Genomic DNA, 18,987 nt, shown 5'->3' on the forward strand with positions numbered 1-18,987 from the left:
AAATCCTTCTCACTGCTGTTTCTATATAGAACAATGGTTTTATATTATTTATAACTTCCACAATGGACGTTAGCATTTTATCACTGTTGGTTCGTTCGTTAGCAGAATTACGCTAAAACCACTCAACTGATTTCCTTGAACTTTACAGAAGGGGTGGGGGGGCCGACCTCCGACCCAAAGAAATCACATCACACTTTGGAGGGAATCGGATACAGATGTCTTTACTTTCTTTAACTCTGAGAGACTCATTCACGTTTTAAAAACATTTTTCGCAGATTTTGATGAAACGATTTTGCGTGTCGGGAACTGATATTTGTTCATATTTGAGATGAAAATACAAATCTAGAGAATTTAAAAGGTTTTATTCGGAGGGGCTGGATGGAGGTTCAACGCTCTGACTGAGGGAAGATTCATCGCTTAGACAAAAAATATTTGTCCCCCTGGCAGCTGGCTGTATCCAGCCTCCTCCATGTTAGCAGATGGGACACGGGACAATAGTCATTATTATTATATTATGATAATTATAGTTATAATCATTGGGGTCACCTCTTCCTCCTCTGGTGCTGTGGAGTGAGTCATCTGTGTTATTAGACGATCTTGGTGAAGCGGGTGCGTTTGTTGCGGGGGGGGCGGTGACCACTGCGGTTCTACTCCAGTATATCTCCGCCCGTCTCTGACACCCGGAGCGTCCTCTTTCTTTTTCATCCTCCTTCTTCTTCTTCTTATTATTATTATTATAAGGACCAGGTCTCCTCTTCCTCTTCCTCCTCTTCCTCCACGCACGCACACTGATGGCGGTCGCGGCGGCACCGAAGCGGCAGGACACCCGCAAGTTCTTCGAGAATCTGTCCGGCGCCGGGAAATCCATCGCGGTGCTGACCAGCGGAGGAGATGCTCAAGGTAAAGGGATGCGGGTTCCATTATCGGACCACTCATTTCCAATAGAAGATTCGCGCTGGGGCCGCTGGGAGAAGCGACTTGTCCGATAATGGAGAAGCTGATTGTTGTGAAGTTTCACCTCATCATAGACGGAAGTGTTTGTATTTATATCATGTCTCTAATTAATCTTAGAGATTCATCCTCTCATGTTCAGCTCTGTCTTATTATTAATTGTGATGAATCTGGTTGGTTATGCAACAGATGACGCTCCCTCTCTCCCTCTCTCCCTCTCACACCCGCACACACACACACACACACACACGCACGCACACAGCTCGAACATGCACGCTCCTTTATTAGTTTTATAGAAAAGATGAATGAAACACATTGATGATCATCAGATAAGAAATCTGCACCAACGCATGAAGGTGTTTGGAAAACGAACAGACTCCACCTCCTCCCTGTCTCATCCCGCAGCGCTGCGCCCTCACGCACGGTTTCCTCCTGCAGGACGGCGCGTGCGTGAGCGCGTGCGTGCGTGCGATGGACAATCAGAGAACCCATCAAGGAATCCGCTGTGTGATGACATCATCACTGACTCCTGATTGCTGCTGATGACAGAGTGAGGCTCTGAAACTTCATGTACCGGAGTTTGACACGTGTCTGACGTCACAGAGGATGAGTCGTGAGACGAGCTGAAGTCAAGCTGGAGGACAATCACCTGCTTCCGGTGGAGCCTTTCGCAGTAAAAGTCGTGCAGCCCAGCCCGCCTTTGCCTTGCAGTTTACTTTGAAAGCGTCCCTTGCTTGGCTTCCTGTGTGACTGTGACTCGCTTCATTGATGCCTACGTGAGGAGCAGCGAGTACCAGTGATGATGAAGCTATTCATGCAATTAAACCGAAATATTATTGTTTAAAGGTGATTTTATATCATATGATTAGTTCATAATTGATATTAAATTATCTCCACACTAGTTTTATATGATAATAATATTCCTGAAGCATCATCATTTAAATCTGATTAGATTATATTGTCTTATTAATATTTATTTGATGCTCAGACTCGTTTTATATTATAATAATAATCCTGAGGCGTCGTCGTGTGTTTTTACCATGACACATACATGTCCTCCCCCTGGGGTTTATCTTGACATGTGTGCTGTAGCTGGATTACATAACTGTGAGCTGCTATAGGACGATTGTGACGAGCACAGATATGTTTGTGTGCCGGTGTCTCTGCGGCAGAGCTTCATGTGCCAGTCTCCTCGCTGTGACAACACATGTTCCTGAGAACTCAGAGATTTCACTGAACCTGAAGCCGGCGGGATGAGAGCGACTCAAAACTAGCTCTGTGAACGTTATATGTCAAGAATGTCTCGATGGATCGTTTTCAAATTTGGTAGAAACGTTCAGTTGGACTCCAGGATGAACTGATTTGATTTCCAAGCTCGTCGGTCACAGGAACCTAATATGTATCTGGAAAATGTGTATATATATATATATATATAGTCAGAGAGTGCTGTGGTTGACAGAGGCGATATCTCAGACTATGACTGTGAGTGTTTCTGTGAAGTTTCTGACCCATCCCCTACATGTGTACACGTGTCAGTACACATTGATCAGGGTGTTTGTGTGTTTTCATGTTTTTTTTCTCCGCACTCACCGAAACCTCATTAAACACTTTGTCCATTTCAAACTCAGTCATCTCCCATTTCTACGCAGATCCTCTTCAACCAATCAGCACTGGCCCTGGTCTCTTAGCAACAACTAGCTAATCCCATCAGCGCTCGTTAGCCTGAAACCACATCTAGACCCCCCCCCCCATGTGTCCTGCATGTTAACCTTATTATAACGTTATAACCTGGAGAGCAGCAGGAGTTATGATAATGTCACGTCACTATTTCAGAACAAAATCAGTATTAATAAATAAAATAATATTTCCTCCAGTGTCAGTTATTCTTGGTTTGTCGTCCTCCGTCCTTCAGCTGTCTGGATGTGAGGACGGAGACAGCGCCTCTTGTTTTCTGAGACAACCACCAACTCCTCTCTGTCCTTTTTTTCCCCAGGCATGAACGCAGCCGTCAGGGCGGCCGTCAGAATGGGCATCTACGTGGGGGCCAAGGTCTTCTTCATCCACGAGGTGAGACGTGACTCCAGACGAGGTCCCTGAGGGCGTCTGTGGTTTCTGTCTCACCCTCACACATTGAGCTGAATCAGAACTGACGAGTCTTTGGATGTGCCGGCGGGATTCTAGAATCAAATATATATTTGTAGATATAGATGCAGATATAAATATATATATATAGAGAGAGAGAGACTCAGGGGGAGGATTTTATTCCTCACTTGCCTCTTAGCTCCGTGGAGGTGAACAGTGGTTTAGAGACACTGAGGCCTCAGGGTGGATTTAAGTGGATTAGCAGAGGCAGGTGTCGTTCTCACCCTCATCAGCTGAGTAACCACAGATGAGGGCAATAATACCTTTATTTTGGCGAGGAGTTGAGTTCAGCATGTTCCTTTCCTGTTCATATTATATATTTTAGACGATTGATTGAATTTGATTTGAGAATTATTCCTCGTCATTAGAGAGTCGTCCTCAAACTCTTCTAAAGTCACTTTTACACCTTTTTATAAACAGTCTGGTGCAGAGTGTTCATCCTACCTGGTTTATCTGCAATATGTGTGTCTCCCCTCAGGGTTACCAGGGGATGGTGGACGGGGGCGATAACATCCAAGAGGCATCATGGGAAAGCGTCTCCAGCATGTTGCAAGTGGTGAGCAGAGCGTCCGAATAAAACCATCCGTGTTTCCTCTTCTATTCTGCAGACGTGAGCGATTATTAAAAGTATCTGTGCCAGCTCATATCTGCTGTGTTCTCAGGGCGGCACGGTCATCGGCAGCGCCCGCTGTAAAGAGTTCCGCAGCCGCGAGGGCCGCCTGAAGGCCGCACACAACCTGGTGAAGCGCAGCATCACCAACCTGTGTGTGATCGGCGGAGACGGCAGCTTGACCGGAGCCAACCTGTTCAGAGAGGAGTGGAGCAGCCTGCTGGATGAGCTCCTGCAGAAAGGTGACCTCTCGCTGCGGGACGGGTCGGTCCATCGTTCAGACAGGCGGGGACACAATTCACCGTCGCCCCCCTCTGGTGTGTTGCAGGTCTGATCGACCAGGAGGCGACCCTCGCCAACTCGGAGCTCCACATCGTCGGCATGGTCGGCTCCATCGACAACGACTTCTGCGGCACCGACATGACCATCGGCACCGACTCGGCCCTGCACCGCATCATCGAGGTGGTGGACGCCATCATGACCACGGCTCAGAGGTGAAAGAGATGAGTCGGGATGAAAGAATAAGCGAGACAAGACGAGAGATGAATGAGTATTACAGTACTGATACAAAATGTACTTAGGTAACGTCCGTCCACTGGGTTAGGGTTCGTCTGAGTGTAGTCAGGGAATATTTCAGTGTCTCTTCAAACCTCAGAGACGTGATGAAGCGTCCACTCACATGTGCTGTGTCTTGTTCCTGTGGTTTGTTGTTTTCCAGCCACCAGAGGACATTTGTTCTGGAGGTCATGGGCAGACACTGCGGGTAGGAACCTTTCTTTGTGTCAGATCACGTCACTACACACGCATGTTAAAACATATCAACACAAACGTGTGTGTGGTCCTTTCATTTATGACAAACTTTAAAATGTATGATCCTTAAATAACAAATCATGTATGTTCTTACAGTCTCATGTATAAAACATGTGGGAAAGAGGAAAAAGAAATCTATATATTGACTCCAGACTCTCAGACTTATATTCTGTATTTACAGAATCAATCAATATGTTTTTTATTTTACAAACTAAAGCAAAGTTCACAATTAAAAAGAACATTAGAAAATAAAATCACTCATTTTCTACATAATTTAAACAACTTAATGTACAAATCTGCTTTACTTCCTCCAATTTAATGAATCGTCCAGAGCTCAATAAAGGAAACATATTGATGATATTGATAACTGTGTGTGTGTGTGTGTGTGTGTGTGTGTGTGTGTGTGTGTGTGTGTTCGTGCAGATATCTGGCCCTGGTCAGTGCCCTGGCATGTGGAGCAGATTGGGTCTTTATCCCTGAAATGCCTCCTGAGGACGGCTGGGAAGACAACATGTGCCAGAAACTGTCTGAGGTAACACACACACACACACACACACACACACTCACACACACACACACACACACACACACACACACACACACACACACACACACACACACACTCTCAACATGTATGTCAGTGTCACAGCTGCTGCATTAACTGCATCAAAATGAATAACTTCTGTGTTTCAGTGCCGCAGTGGGAACATGTAGGAAATGATGACAATGTGAATGGACTTTTAAAATCAGCAGCCGACATCAGAGCTCATGAATAAAGTTTGTAATTATCAGTGAATCAAGGAACCGCCTCAAACAGGAACATACGAAGTGAACAGTCGAAGTTGATCCTGTAAACATGACCTCATGACACAGACACATTTCAGAGAAGGAGCTGACGTGTGCAGCCGTTTGTTCACGTTCAAGTTCTCATGGAAAGCAAGGTTATGCTAACTCTGGTGGGACTCTAACTCTCAACCTTTGAATATCATCTTACTCTGAGATGAATTCACAGTCATATTAAAGATGTTATTAGATCACCAGATGTTTAACATTATTCTTCTGAACTTTAAAACAAGTAGAATTAATTCCGACGTATGTTCCGATGTCTGTTTTACGTAATGTGACACCAGCGTGTTGATCTCCGGTGGGTTTGACGTGTTGAGTGTGTTTGTCACGGTGCAGAGTCGATCTCGAGGTTCCAGGTTGAATATTATCATAGTCGCTGAAGGAGCCATCGACAGACAGGGACAAGCCATCACGTCTGGTTCTGTGAAGGATGTGAGTGAGTCGTGACGAGTGAGCGTCACAGAGGGGGAGGGGACGGAAGCTGGAGCGGCCGGTGGAGATCAGCCCCTGAAAGAATCCGCTGCTCCGTCACAGGATCCAGCTTCTGTGGATGCAAAAGGTTTTCTGTCATGTTTTCGTTGAAAGTGAAAAACTGCCTCTGCTTATTTACGTCCCTCTAGAACCGCGCTGATAAGAAAAGGCTGAACATTATTATTGTAGCTGAAGGAGCCATAGACGCCCACAACAAGCCCATAACTCCTGATTATATCAAGGAAGTGAGTATGATGCAGAACCTACGTCAGAGGCTCCTTCAGTGTGAGAAACACTCGCACGTGACTTTTTCTTTTGCTTGTTTCACGTAAGATTTTTTTTAATTTGAATTCTTCACTTCATCTCCACCAGGCTTCAATATTATTTCATCTTCATCCCATCACGTGTTCCTGCATCTGATTTATCTCACTAACATGACAGGAGATGTTTCGCATGGTTTCTCCCTCTGTCCTTTTTTTTTTTTATTTCTGCATTTTCTCTAGATTAGATGTAGTTTTTAAATTGTACTGGACAGTCAGAGGAAGTAGTAATAATCTTCAGTAGTATTCAGTTGATTCATTTACAACAGTTAGAGCTGTTGTTTCCCTTGTGATCACCGTGTTCTCTCTCTCTACCCAGCTGGTCGTCCGCTGCCTGGGTTTTGACACCAGGGTCACTATCTTGGGTCACGTGCAGAGAGGTGGGACCCCCTCCGCCTTTGACAGGATCCTGGTACGTCAGCTCTGATCACTTTAACTTTTATTTTATTTCTTTATCCGAGGGGGATCATAGCACATCACTGGACATTGGAATAAAATATGAAAATAGGTTAGAGCTAATTTAAACATTCACTCAAACCCACACCGGAGCGAGACGTTCTTGTTCTTGTTCGATTACTAAAATATACTGAACACATGTTTTCAGACGTTCTGCCGCTCAACTGCTTCGGTCTTCACCTCTGATCATGTGTGTGACCAGTAGCCGACATTATAATGACCTTTGACCCCTGCAGGCCAGTCGTATGGGCGTGGAGGCCGTGCTGGCGTTACTGGAGGCGTCTGCCAACACCCCGGCCTGCGTCGTGTCCCTGGTCGGCAACCAGGCTGTTCGACTGCCACTTATGGAGTGTGTTCAGATGGTAAGAGAGTGTGTGTGTGTGTGTGTGTGTGTCTGTGTGTCTGTGGAGTCGAGTGTACAGAGCTGAGGCCTGAAGATTGAATTGCACGGCCCACTCTGATTGGTCAACGGCTTCCAGCACGCGTGATGTCCGCTCTCTCTTTACCTGGCTTCGTTAGGGGGCGTGTCAGATCAGCCCCTCGATGTGCATCATGCGAATATAAGCCTCTGTGACGTCACGATGATGAGGACGTTTGGTTCTTGGACGAGGTGTTTGAGGAGCGTCAGTGTTTTATTCGGCAGCTGAGGAGCTTCACAGACTTTGAGCTCTTTAACTCTGACGAAGGTTTCCTCTCTTTTGTCGTCAGACCCAGGAAGTGCAGAAGGCCATGGATGAGAAGAAGTTTGAGGAGGCCGTCCGCCTGCGTGGGAGGTATTTACCGTTTCTGAATCGTGTGTTTTGAGGCTCACGTGTCTGCAGTTTAACCGTGTGTGTATTGATTGATGACGGTCAGTGTGGATTTTGTTCTTCCGTGGATTCACTTTGTTTTTTCTGTGTCTTTTGCAGGAGCTTTGAAAACAACCTGAGAACCTACAGGCTCCTCTCCTACCGGAAAGCAGACTCTGAACTTCCGAATGTAAGAACGCCTCACGATCCCAGAACAGAAAAAAAAAAAACTGTGATCACATCGAACCTGTAAATTCACAACAACTTAACTCCTCTGATGTGTTTCTCCACCAGCGGCTCACAGATTTGTGCGTTAGCATTTAAGGTACTTCCTGCTCGGGGCCTGTAGTCTCTTATTTCTGTCTCTGACACTAACGCCGAGTCTGTTTCTCTGTGACTGTCGGTCCTGAGGGAGAGGAGGAGGACGAAGAGCAGAGCAGCTCACAGAGCAGATGATAGAAATGAGTTCTGTTCATCTCACTGCTCCTCTGATGACACTTCATCAAGGATATGAGTTTTAAGTTTTTGATTTTCCAGGACTAATGTCCTGTGAGTTTGTGTAAAGAGCTCCAGACTCTGAATGTTCAGACTCAGTGATGATGTCAGAGCTCGATGTTCATCCATCATTGCTCATTTCAGACGTAGAAGTGAAGAACGAGCTGCATCAGAGCTGCAGGGAGGCTCGTCCCACCGGCTCCCGCTGTCACAGACAATCACAGGGAATCTGTTGTGAGCCGCTTCGAACGAAACTGGAGTCGCCTCCTAACGGTTTAATGTCACGGCTGAAAATGACTTCGCTCATTCTCAACTCCAAGTGTGACGGGCTCCGCTCACTCTGTCAGAGCCGGCTGCTGAAATTAATCCCTGATGCACGTTTGAATTCATTGAAATTTGCAATTAAACGATTTATCAGGCGACAGATTGAAATCGGACAATGTCAGTGTTTGTGTTTGCAGAATTAACATTGTTGTATTGATGTTATGTTCATATTTAACATCGAAAATACAAATATTTCCTTAATTTAAGTTATTAGAAAACTCACTTGTCACCATATATTTAGTTGAATTTGTTTCTTTTTCATAGTTAATTCTATAAAAGTTAGATGTTTCCCTAATGACATCTATTTATCCGAAGGGTTGAGAGGGAAAGAACTCTTAACTATCGAGATGAGCTTTGACATCAGGGACTAAACGTTTTTAGATTTTACCCAGAAACCTCTTGTGCTCGGGCCCTCGTGGTGCGTTTCGTGGACAGTGGGAGAAAGTTTGAACTTGAGACTGTGATGAGAAAGCAGCTGCTGCTTCGCTGCGGCTTCTTGCATGTGAGGCGATCTCTGCCTGCTGCTGCTGACGTCCTGCTCCGAGTCTCCGTGTCCTCGGCTGTCAGAGAGACGTGCATGGTTTTTACGAGGCGGTGGAGATGATGATCCAACTGATGTTTAATCTCCAGTAGAAATGCAGAAGGGCTGAGTCAACAGTAATAAGAATCATCACTATGTCATCATTTGATTCTTTGAAATGTTAAAATATCAATATTTTGTTTATGCACGTGATGTTTTTATGATTTTCTTTGCTAATTGAAAAGTTTTTTACCCAAAAGGAAAAAACCTCAATGAACTGTCTGCTGTGAGAGAAAGAAAGAAATCATTTGACTTTTATAACTGATCATTTTAACGAGATTTGTCGTGAATTATTACTGATTGTGAACTTTTTATCCTGATAACATCTTGGCTCAGCCCTGATTCGCAGTGAATCTCCCGCTCGTCTTCATTGCCTCTAAAAGTTGCCGATGCACCGTCTCCTTCAAACCAAGCATCGCGCACACTGTGTCGTTCCACAGATGTGTGCAGATGTTTGAAAATGTGTGTACAAGCTTACGTGGACGCACGCGGCCCCTGAATAAGACACTGTGTTGTGTGTCTGTGTGTGTGTCTGTGTGTGACTGCTGCTGCTCTCCGTCACCCACAGAGCTCCTTTAACGTGGCCGTGCTGAACGTCGGTGCGCCGGCGGCCGGTATGAACGCTGCAGTGCGTTCTGCCGTCAGAGTGGGAATCACCGAGGGCCACAAAATGTTCTCGGTCAGCGACGGCTTCGAGGGATTTTACAAAGGACAGGTGAGAGAGTGTGATTACAAACACATTCTGTATATTCATCTACTTCCACAGTGAACGCATCTTGAAACTCGCTCGATGACGAGAGAACCAAACGGACGAGCAGCGTTTCCTCCGTGAGCTCACAGTGACCAGCAGCCGCTCTCCTCTCTCCGTGCTGTAATCTGTAATCCAATTACTCCGCTCCCACAGCTGCTGCACACACATGCACCGTGTCTGTTGGATTCTGCTCATTGTACCCATGCTCTCCACACACACACACACACACACACACACACACACACACACACACACACACACACACACACACACACACACACACACACACACACACACACACACACACACCTGCTGATGGAGCTGACATGCTGCAGGATTAGACGTGATTGGGAAGTGAAGCTGTGATCTCTGGATAAAGCTGACGAGAGCAGATAACGTGTCAGGGCTCTAACTTCTGCAACACTCACAGATTAACTGCTTTTTTTTTTTTTTTTTTGTGCTCCACACGGATCATTTATCCCTCGTTCTGTCTGACAGGTGCTTTATATATTTAATCTGAGATATTTACATCTGCCTCCACCCTCAGACGATATATACATTTTATTTGTAGAGCTCCAGAAATGAGTCCTGAGTCTCATCTAAATAAAATATAAAAGACACAATATATGTTTTTCAAGATTGTCTGGTCGTGTGAGGAGTTAGGAGCCAAATCTCAAAGCTCCCACAGAATCATCATGTTTGATGTTTAGGATTTAAAATCAGGATGATTCAGTCAATTATCTCCGAGCGGGAACAGGAGCACACTCACTCTGAGGCGTTTTTTCTACTCAAGACTTTTTACGAGCGTAATAAAGAGCGTTTGGAGACGATGACTTTCAGTCCAACTTTGGGAAAAGAAGAATAATCTTGACGACTTTCTTTTGTCAGATCAAAGAGATCAAATGGGGCGATGTTGGTGGTTGGACGGGACAGGGAGGGTCGCTGCTCGGGACTAAAAGGTAAATCGCCGCAGTCACAGAAAAACTGAACGGAACGAGGATTTATATCTTTAAAATGTAAAGAACTTGCAATTACAAGTTTGATAACGACTTTGATCAGCACATCGACTTCTTTGATCAAGATGGAGTCGAACTTGAAGTGGAACGTTTGTCTCTTGTCTCTGTTCCAGGACTCTTCCAGGAAAACATCTGGATAAAATAGCCGAGCAGATGAGGGTCCATAACATCAACGCCCTGCTCGTCATCGGAGGATTCGAGGTACGCGTTTAATCTTAGTTCCTCAATAATTAATGTTTAATCTTTCATCGCTCACAGTAAAACAATGACAAGTCTTGTTCTGGATATTGTTTTATTCCTCAGAGCTAATGATAATTATATTTCTGTACCTTTTAAGCATCGGAGTCACGTTGTCCCCTCTCTGTCCAGTGTTCACTTTGTCCCTTTTGTTTCTTCACTGATTTTTAATTGAAAGACATTTATTGAAGAAAATAGGATTGAGAGACATTGAAATGTCTCCTCGTCTGTCCAAGACGAACCTCAATCATAAAAATAAGATCCTAGAAGCTGTTTCATTACGTTACACATTATCTAATTTGGCTTCGGCAGCTCGAATGTAAATGCGACTCCATCCTCGTCTTTATTTGGACTCTACTTCCTGTGTGTGTGTCTCACTGTCCATCGTGATTGGTCGGGCTCTCTCCTCTTGGCTTCTCCCTCCACTAAACTCCTCCCAGACCTTTGTTCGTCCCTTTATTTATTTATTCCCACCACGTCAGGACACGCTCACACATACGTGAATGAAGCAGCAGCGGATCTCTGTCTCCCGCTCATCTGTCTGTTCTTGTCTCGATTCTCCAGCTGCTCCAAAAAGCTGCCGCTCGTTCAAACACGTCTAAACCGCTCTGGCTTCATTTGAGATGTTCTCAAACATTCAACGTTTATTTTTTTACTGTCTTATTTTATTTTTGTTTCAGTCATTTTTACGGATTCATCTCTTATGTGGCCAATATGTATAATTATTATTATTATAATTATATTAATAATAATTATATGATCGATTCAAATTCACACGTTCAACTTCCCTCCTCAAATTCACGGATGTGTGACCGCCCCCCACCTCAGACCACACCCATTTCCATTCTTCTTACTTTTCGAAGCAGAAGTTTCACTTAAACAATAATTCGAATAACAATGTTGACCCGACCACGCTCAGCTCATCCCACCAGTTTCTCCACAACCTTCCCTCATCCCCCTTTTTTGTCTCGACACTCATCCTGAATGATAACCAACCAGACGCTGCCTCTCATCGCTGCAGGCCTACGTGGGATTACTGGAGCTGTCCTCCGCTCGGGACAAATATAACGAGTTCTGTGTGCCCATGGTCATGGTCCCCGCCACCGTCTCCAACAATATCCCCGGTTCAGATCTCAGCATTGGCTCAGACACCGCTCTGAACGCCATCACTGATGTAAGTGTGGCTGGGTCACAGGTCAGGTCCGGCCTGTCGGATTTTGAGGCCTTGCTGATTGACAGCTCGCATCCACACATGATCAGTCCCAAGGTTTATTTGACAGGTTGAGACACATCAGCTCAAAACTACATGATTCTTACAAACATAATTCTAATAATATAATAATTCTAATAATATAATTTTGCACTGGAAGAAATCATTTCGGAGCTCTTGAAATTTGGAAAAATCTAAATATATTTAAAGTTCCTATTAAGTACTGACGGCAGGAAGTGGAAAAAAGAAAAAGTGTTTTACAGGGAAGTAAAATCAGTTGATCAAAAACATCAATGTTATATTTTCATTTTCATCTTCTGAGAAACAAGTGAATCAAGATGTTCTAAATAAAATATATACAATTAACTATTACTAATTTATTACTATAACTATTAACTAATATATATAAGAAAAGAAAATATGGAAAGAGGAGTATACAGAAGACTGCCAAAATAAGAGAAGAGGAAGATTGTTTTCCACTTTACTTTTCAAAAAAATCATTGAGAATAAACTCGAAATTCTAGGATTCAATTCAAACTTTGAGGAATAAATCAAACTACTGTCGTTAGGACATATTACTGCCTCGGAAAATGACCTTGTGTTGAGGAAATTGGTGAAATTGTTCTTTAACAAAGTGCTTCACAGATACGACCCTAATAATAAAATAAAAATAAGAAATGTTACTAATAAAGTACTAAATAAGTAAACATACCATATAGATGAACAGAAATATAAAAATGGAATTGTAAATAATGATAAATAACAGTTTATATACGACGTATTCTAAGTGTTATAGCTTCACAGCAGAATTGATTTGAGAGTCGCTGCAGCTCTAATATTTTCTGTGTAAACACAGAGAACCTGACGCTCAACAACCAAACCTGTGGGCGGGAGGTAAACGTAACCTGTGGATCTTCTGCTTCCACGTAAACTAAACTGTATTATAATGTGAGCAGTGATGAGAAGCATGAAAACAGACGAACGCAAACCTCTGCGCCTTTTTAACATCAAGAAGGTTTATCCATAATGCATCACTCCACCTAGTCTGATGAAAGTCTTGCTCACTGACAAACAAAGCTGAGAGAGTTTCTCAGTGAAACGATGAACAGACATCTTGAAAAACATCGACCCTGGGACACAGACTTTATTTAAAACATCTCCGAATGATTCATTCAGTTTCCAGAGTTTTCAGGTGAAAATCTTTGAGCACAGTAGAAACTAATAATCAGGATCTGGACGATGTCCGAACACGACAGGACACACAAAGTTAAAAAGCCTTAGTCGCTGGATGTTGTTGGAGGCGAGCTGCTCAGCGCCTCAGGGCCTCAGGGCCTCAGGTGAGTGTTGGAGCATGAAGTGACGTGTTGTGGCATGTTTGTAGCACGTGGCCCTTCCTGTGTTTGTTTGGTAAACAGAGAACCGGACAGTGTCCCGTTCAACCATCAGGGACTCTGCCTCGCTCCCTCTCTTCTGCCTCGCTCCTTCTCTTCTGCCTCGCTCCTTCTCTTCTGCCTCGCTCCCTCTCTTCTGCCTCGCTCCTTCTCTTCTGCCTCGCTCCTTCTCTTCTGCCTCGCTCCTTCTCTTCCGCCTCGCTCCCTCTCTTCTGTCTCGCTCCTTCTCTTCTGCCTCGCTCCCTCTCTTCTGCCTCGCTCCTTCTCTTCCGCCTCGCTCCCTCTCCTCCTCGATGGCACGTTGTCGTATGCAGGCTCGTACACGTCCACATTTTTAAATTGTGTTGGACCAGACGAGGCCCCGTGTCTGACCTCGGCACGTCTCCTGCGTTTATTGGACATAAAAGGAAACGTTGCTCCGAGCGCCTGGAGTCTGTCCCCCAATCTTTATCTTGTCACGTCAACACTGTTGGCCAGAGTGAAGCCCCCCCCCCATCCCATCTACCCTCAGCTAAAGCCCCCGTCACCTGGAGAGAGCCAGCGACACACACACACACACACACACACACACACACATTCACAGTTTTCTTGCATCCAAACATTTTGCTTCGACGTGAAACTTCATTTTGGAAACTTGGAAGGAGACAAGCCAGTGGAGCGTTTTGCACCATGACAGAGTTAAAACACTAGTTTCCTCCACATGGTCTCATTGGTAGTGTGTCAGACGTGTAGTGCGCCCCCTGGGGGGTCTAACCCAATGTTGCGGCCACCCCCATCAGGCCCTCGAGTCCCTGCTGCAGCTGTACGAGGCCCGTGCGGACTACGAGGAGCTTTGCATCCCCATGTGCATGCTGCCTGCCACCATTAGTAACAATGTGCCCGGCACCGACCTCAGCATCGGCGCGGACACGTCCCTCAACGCCATCGTGGAGGTAAGGTCCAGTGGAAGAGGTGAAAAATGGCAGCTAGAAGTTTCCTGTGTTATAACGACGACTGTTCAGAATCACAAATAAACGACTGGATCACAACTTGAAAAACTCCTCCCGAGACGTTTGGCAGAATAATAAACTGAAGAGATAATGTTGCTGGATTTGAACTAATCGTCTCAAACAATGTTGGTTCACAGATGTTTCTAGGAAAAGTCTGTGAGTTTACGTTTCTATATTTGAAGAGAGGAAGGAAAGATGCAGAGCTCTGATGTGCATGTGATCGTGTTTGATGTTGGATTGATGAAGTTTTGAAACGTGCTCGTCTCCTCCTGCTGGTAAAGTTTGTGGATTTCTCCCTGGGACGTGTCGTCAGGTCTGGATTGGAAACAGTTTGATAAGTTTGCACGGATAAAAACTTCTACGTTGTTGTTAAAGTATTAAATGGAAACTTGAAACACTTTGAAAAGGACGTTTTCATTTAGTTTCCATCAGTTTTTTAAAATCCTGCATCAACAGAAATGTTTCTGAGTTGAACGTCCTTCATTCAGATTCAGGATTCGGTGCAGGACTGAATGTTTGGTCTCCTCTTGTAGGAAAGTCACATCATGTCAAACATGTTCAAGCAGAGCTGCAGCTGATCATCGTCCTGATCATGACAATGCACATCACAGACGTGAAAACAAAGTGATGATAAGAAACAGAACAAATCTGCACAGTCGGTAAACGACGTCCTGTGAATGCTCCGTGTGTCCCACTTGCATGATTCGTTAGTTTCAGCTCCACTGTCTAAATCTCTCGCAGCTGCACGTCCTCTTTGCTGAACCAGTCTCCTGTGTCTCTTCTGAACTAACTGTAAACTCTGTGCCTGTGGGAATCAGACCTGCGACCGCATCAAGCAGTCGGCCAGCGGCACCAAGCGGCGGGTTTTCATCATCGAGACCATGGGGGGCTACTGTGGCTACCTGGCCACTGTGGGGGGTCTGGCTGCCGGAGCAGACGCCGTCTACATCTACGAGGAACCGTTTGACATCCGCGACCTGCAGGTCAGAGACGAATCACATCGTTTTTTTACTGAAGCATCTTGTCGTCGTGGAGTGAAAACGTCCCCCCCCCCCCCTCTGATGAGTCTCAGGCGTGTGACCCAGATTGGATTTATTAATAACCTCTGAGCTGCATCACGATTACACACGTCAGGCTCGTCACAGTGTTCTCATATTTATACACCGCAAACTTTAACTTCACCTTATAATCGAAGTTTTGTTTAATCGGTGATTAGCTTTTAAATAAATTACTTTTTTAAAATATTTTAACATGAATTATAACAGTAGATTGATTCCAGCTGAATTTCTATTTATTTCAGTTTATTTATGTGAAAAGTAAGTAAAAATTATTTTTAAAATCTGAGTAAGAATTTTAAATAAAAACGTTAAAATAATGGCGATGGAAGGAGCCCAGTCAAACTTTATTAAGGGTAGTTGGCGCCCCCAGGTGGTCCAAACACCACCCTGCGCCTCTCCTCTCTGAGGAGTCGTGAGGCGAAGCTGTGATTTGGATCTGGATCCTGCAGGTCACAGTTTGACGCTCCGCTCTGTGTTTCCAGGCCAACGTGGAGCATCTGACGCAGAAGATGAAGACGAGCATCCAGAGGGGCTTGGTGCTCAGGTGAGGCTGCTCTTCTTCTTCGTCTTTTACGTCTCCAAGCTGCTGCTGCTGTTTCCTTGACGTTACCTTGGACAGTTTGACTGAGGACAGTGAGTTTCTGCAGGACTGAGGCAAGAAGCAGACGTCTCAGTTTTTTTTATGGAAACATTTTAACAACTGCACAAAACCAGTGAGTCTGAAAACATGTGTGACATCAGATCGACCTTACAGATGTTAACTCGTGTCATGTGGCTATTTTTGTCCACTGCACCATCCTGCTGTTCTGTAGCAGGACGCAGGTCTCAGGAAATGGGACGAAAGAAATAGTTTGGACATTGTGTCTGAGCCGAGATGTAGAGCTTTAACAAATAGAAGGTGGTTTTGATTTGTCCAGGTTTTTAAATTCATCGGATGTCTCTCACTGCGCTGAAAACAAGAAAGTCATCACCGAGGAAACCTCTGACCCTTTAACGGACCTTTTCACGTTTCAGGAACGAGAACTGCAACGAGAACTTCACCACGGATTTCATCTACCAGCTGTACTCGGAGGAGGGTCGGGGCGTGTTCGACTGCAGGAAGAACATCCTGGGGCACATGCAGCAGGTCGGACACACGCCAACAAACACACGCTTCACCGAGCCAGATTCGTTTTTGTCAAGTTAATTGACCGATAATGTCGGAAGTCGTACGGCGGCCGAGAGAAGTCAGCGCACTGCAAATCCAGAAAACACAGCAAATAGAAAAAAGCGTGCAAAATTAAGAAAAACAATTTGACCACACGTGCAAAAATACATTTCCGGTGTTTGTCACAAGAGGATTCATAAATTTACACTTGTCCTTTTCATGGGTCAATCCCAGCATGCACCAGGAGGGAGGTGTCCAAATATCGTAAATGTATCGCGTTTCTTCTAATTCTCTTAATCCAGCAAACGATCATAAACAAGAAATTAGACATTGGATTTAAATTTGCGAATTGTCTCGTGAAAGGCAAAATTTTTTTTATGTCTGTTATGTTTTCGGGTTCTAGATTTTTTTCGGATTAAGGTCACGGTAACATCACTAATTAATACAATAGTTCAAGAACGCCTTGAGGGAATTTCTCTGAATTTGGTTGAGAAACTTTCTCTTGACTTCAAGGATGAACTGATTTGAGTTTGATGGCCAAAGGTCAAGGGTCACCGTGACCGCTCAAGACATGTTTTGCCTTGTGAATGCGATATCTCCGGAACGCCTCGAGGGAATTCTTTAAAATTCAGCGCACGTGTTCACTGGGACTCACGGATTTACTGATTTGATTTTGGTGGTCAAAGGTCAAAGGGCAGGGTCACTGTGGCCTCACAAAACATGGCCTCTTGAATGTGACAACTACAGAACAACTTGAGAGAATTTCCTCAACTTTTGTTCAGTTGTCACTAAGATGAAGTGATTAATCGTCAGTGGTCAAAGGTCACGGTGACTTCATGTGAATCTGATTTAGACGGAAACTGTGATCATTCTAGTTTATGTATTAATATTCATCTGAAATGATGTTTCAATAGCTTTTCTCTTTCACGGCCTTATTTTAAATATTAAAATGTTTTCCTTCTTTCCGCAGGGAGGAGCTCCGTCTCCATTCGATAGAAACTTCGGCACCAAAGTTGCAGCTAAAGCGATGCAGTGGATCACAAGGACGCTCAAGGACTCTTACAAAGGAGGTAGAGCGGACGTCGTCCCTCTGTTTGAAGAGGACATTTCAATTTCTCTGGTTTCTTGTTCTTCTGGGTTCACGAGTTTCTCTGTGCACACGCGTCGGTTGTGAAGTTTAACGCTTGTTCTCGATGCAGGACGAGTGTTTACCAACTCGGAGGACACCGCCTGTCTGTTGGGGATGCGCCGCAGAGCGATGGTCTTTCAGCCCGTGTCTCAGCTCCGGGACGAGACCGACTTTGTGTAAGAAAGACACATTTCTATAACTTTCTATACTTAACCATCGGTTGTGCAATACTTTTCATGATGCATTGTGGGAAACAATGAGTCCACTGTGTTATTCAACATCTTAGCAAGAAAGAAAATCATTAAACTCTTCATTTAGTATTTAAGGCTAAAGAAATATTAATTATTGACTCGCTGTGAGAACTTTTGTCTTTAAATTGCAAACAGAATAAAAATGCTGTTTGTATTTGCTCCCTCCAGCCACAGGATCCCGAAGGAGCAGTGGTGGCTGAAGCTCCGTCCGCTGATGAAAATCCTGGCCAAGTACAAGACGAGCTACGACGTGTCCGACTCGGGGCAACTGGAACACGTGACCCGGGTCCGACCCAGAGAGAGCGACGGCTCGTCCGCCATTTGAGCCAAAGAGATTCGCTCCAACGTGAAAACAGCTCCACCGAACCGGGGTGGCTGCTCACACGACGACGGATTGACAGATAAATTATGGTAGATTTTAAAAGGCGGGTGATGATATTGAAGTTACGCCGTGCGGTAAAGTCGCAGCACTTTTCAGAGCGGATCGTCCATATTTTAGATTTCGACAGAATTCGAGGTTGGTCTTTTTGGAACAGAGCTTTTCACATCTTACTAAATTTGACTGGGGAGATTCTACGAAATACAAAGTTAATATAAACCTAAATATGTATAAGCACGATTCAAGTTTTGGTCCTGAAAGTGTAGCTTTATCTTTTTATTTTGAAGAAGCCAAACTGAGCAAACGTCTTCGTGGCATAAAAGCAGAAAGCCGGAGTCGGGTAATGAATTTTAAGTGTCGCTTTTGTCGTTTTTATTTTCCGCAGCACTTTGAGCCCCGTGATAAATGTAATCCCCCTAAAGCTGCTTATAAACAGAGAATGTCCCGGGAGGAATCGAACTCACGGTCCGAGAACCTGTTCGCATAAATGTCAACCGTTTGTGTTTTTTTTCCTTTTAAACCACGTCGTGAGGCAGAGAACTGTCGGGAACCGAGTGCAACGTTAACCTTTGTGAACGCAGTGTGGTTTGTGTGTCCTGTCAGAGTAATAAAGCTTTTATTGTGTGGAAGGTTATG

At 44.6% G+C, this 18,987-nt stretch overlaps 1 protein-coding gene across 8 annotated transcripts; it reads left to right on the forward strand.

The window, feature by feature from the left end:
* Window positions 1-631: 631 nt before the first annotated feature.
* Window positions 632-18,985, forward strand: LOC109642881 (ATP-dependent 6-phosphofructokinase, platelet type-like). 8 transcript variants are annotated; one of them, XM_069510624.1, is made up of 23 exons: window positions 640-900; window positions 2,945-3,018; window positions 3,572-3,649; window positions 3,756-3,945; window positions 4,032-4,197; window positions 4,422-4,466; window positions 4,937-5,045; window positions 5,696-5,791; window positions 6,470-6,562; window positions 6,843-6,968; window positions 7,315-7,379; window positions 7,515-7,584; window positions 9,362-9,508; window positions 10,433-10,503; window positions 10,674-10,761; window positions 11,819-11,971; window positions 14,178-14,330; window positions 15,206-15,370; window positions 15,928-15,989; window positions 16,460-16,571; window positions 17,563-17,662; window positions 17,792-17,897; window positions 18,141-18,985. In XM_069510624.1, the coding sequence occupies exons 1-23, from the start codon at window positions 792-794 to the stop codon at window positions 18,295-18,297; spliced, it is 2,535 nt and encodes an 844-aa protein (XP_069366725.1). In that variant the 5' UTR covers window positions 640-791; the 3' UTR covers window positions 18,298-18,985. The 8 variants fall into 8 exon arrangements, with proteins under 8 accessions (XP_069366728.1, XP_069366726.1, XP_069366725.1 ...); XM_069510623.1 differs by lacking the exon at window positions 5,696-5,791 and adding an exon at window positions 5,980-6,075 and having other exon boundaries at window positions 651-900; XM_069510627.1 differs by lacking the exons at window positions 5,696-5,791; window positions 11,819-11,971 and adding an exon at window positions 5,980-6,075 and having other exon boundaries at window positions 632-900.
* The last annotated feature ends 2 nt before the right edge of the window (window positions 18,986-18,987 follow it).

This window comes from Paralichthys olivaceus, chromosome 16 (assembly GCF_024713975.1).
Source record: "Paralichthys olivaceus isolate ysfri-2021 chromosome 16, ASM2471397v2, whole genome shotgun sequence".
NCBI lineage: Eukaryota > Metazoa > Chordata > Actinopteri > Pleuronectiformes > Paralichthyidae > Paralichthys > Paralichthys olivaceus.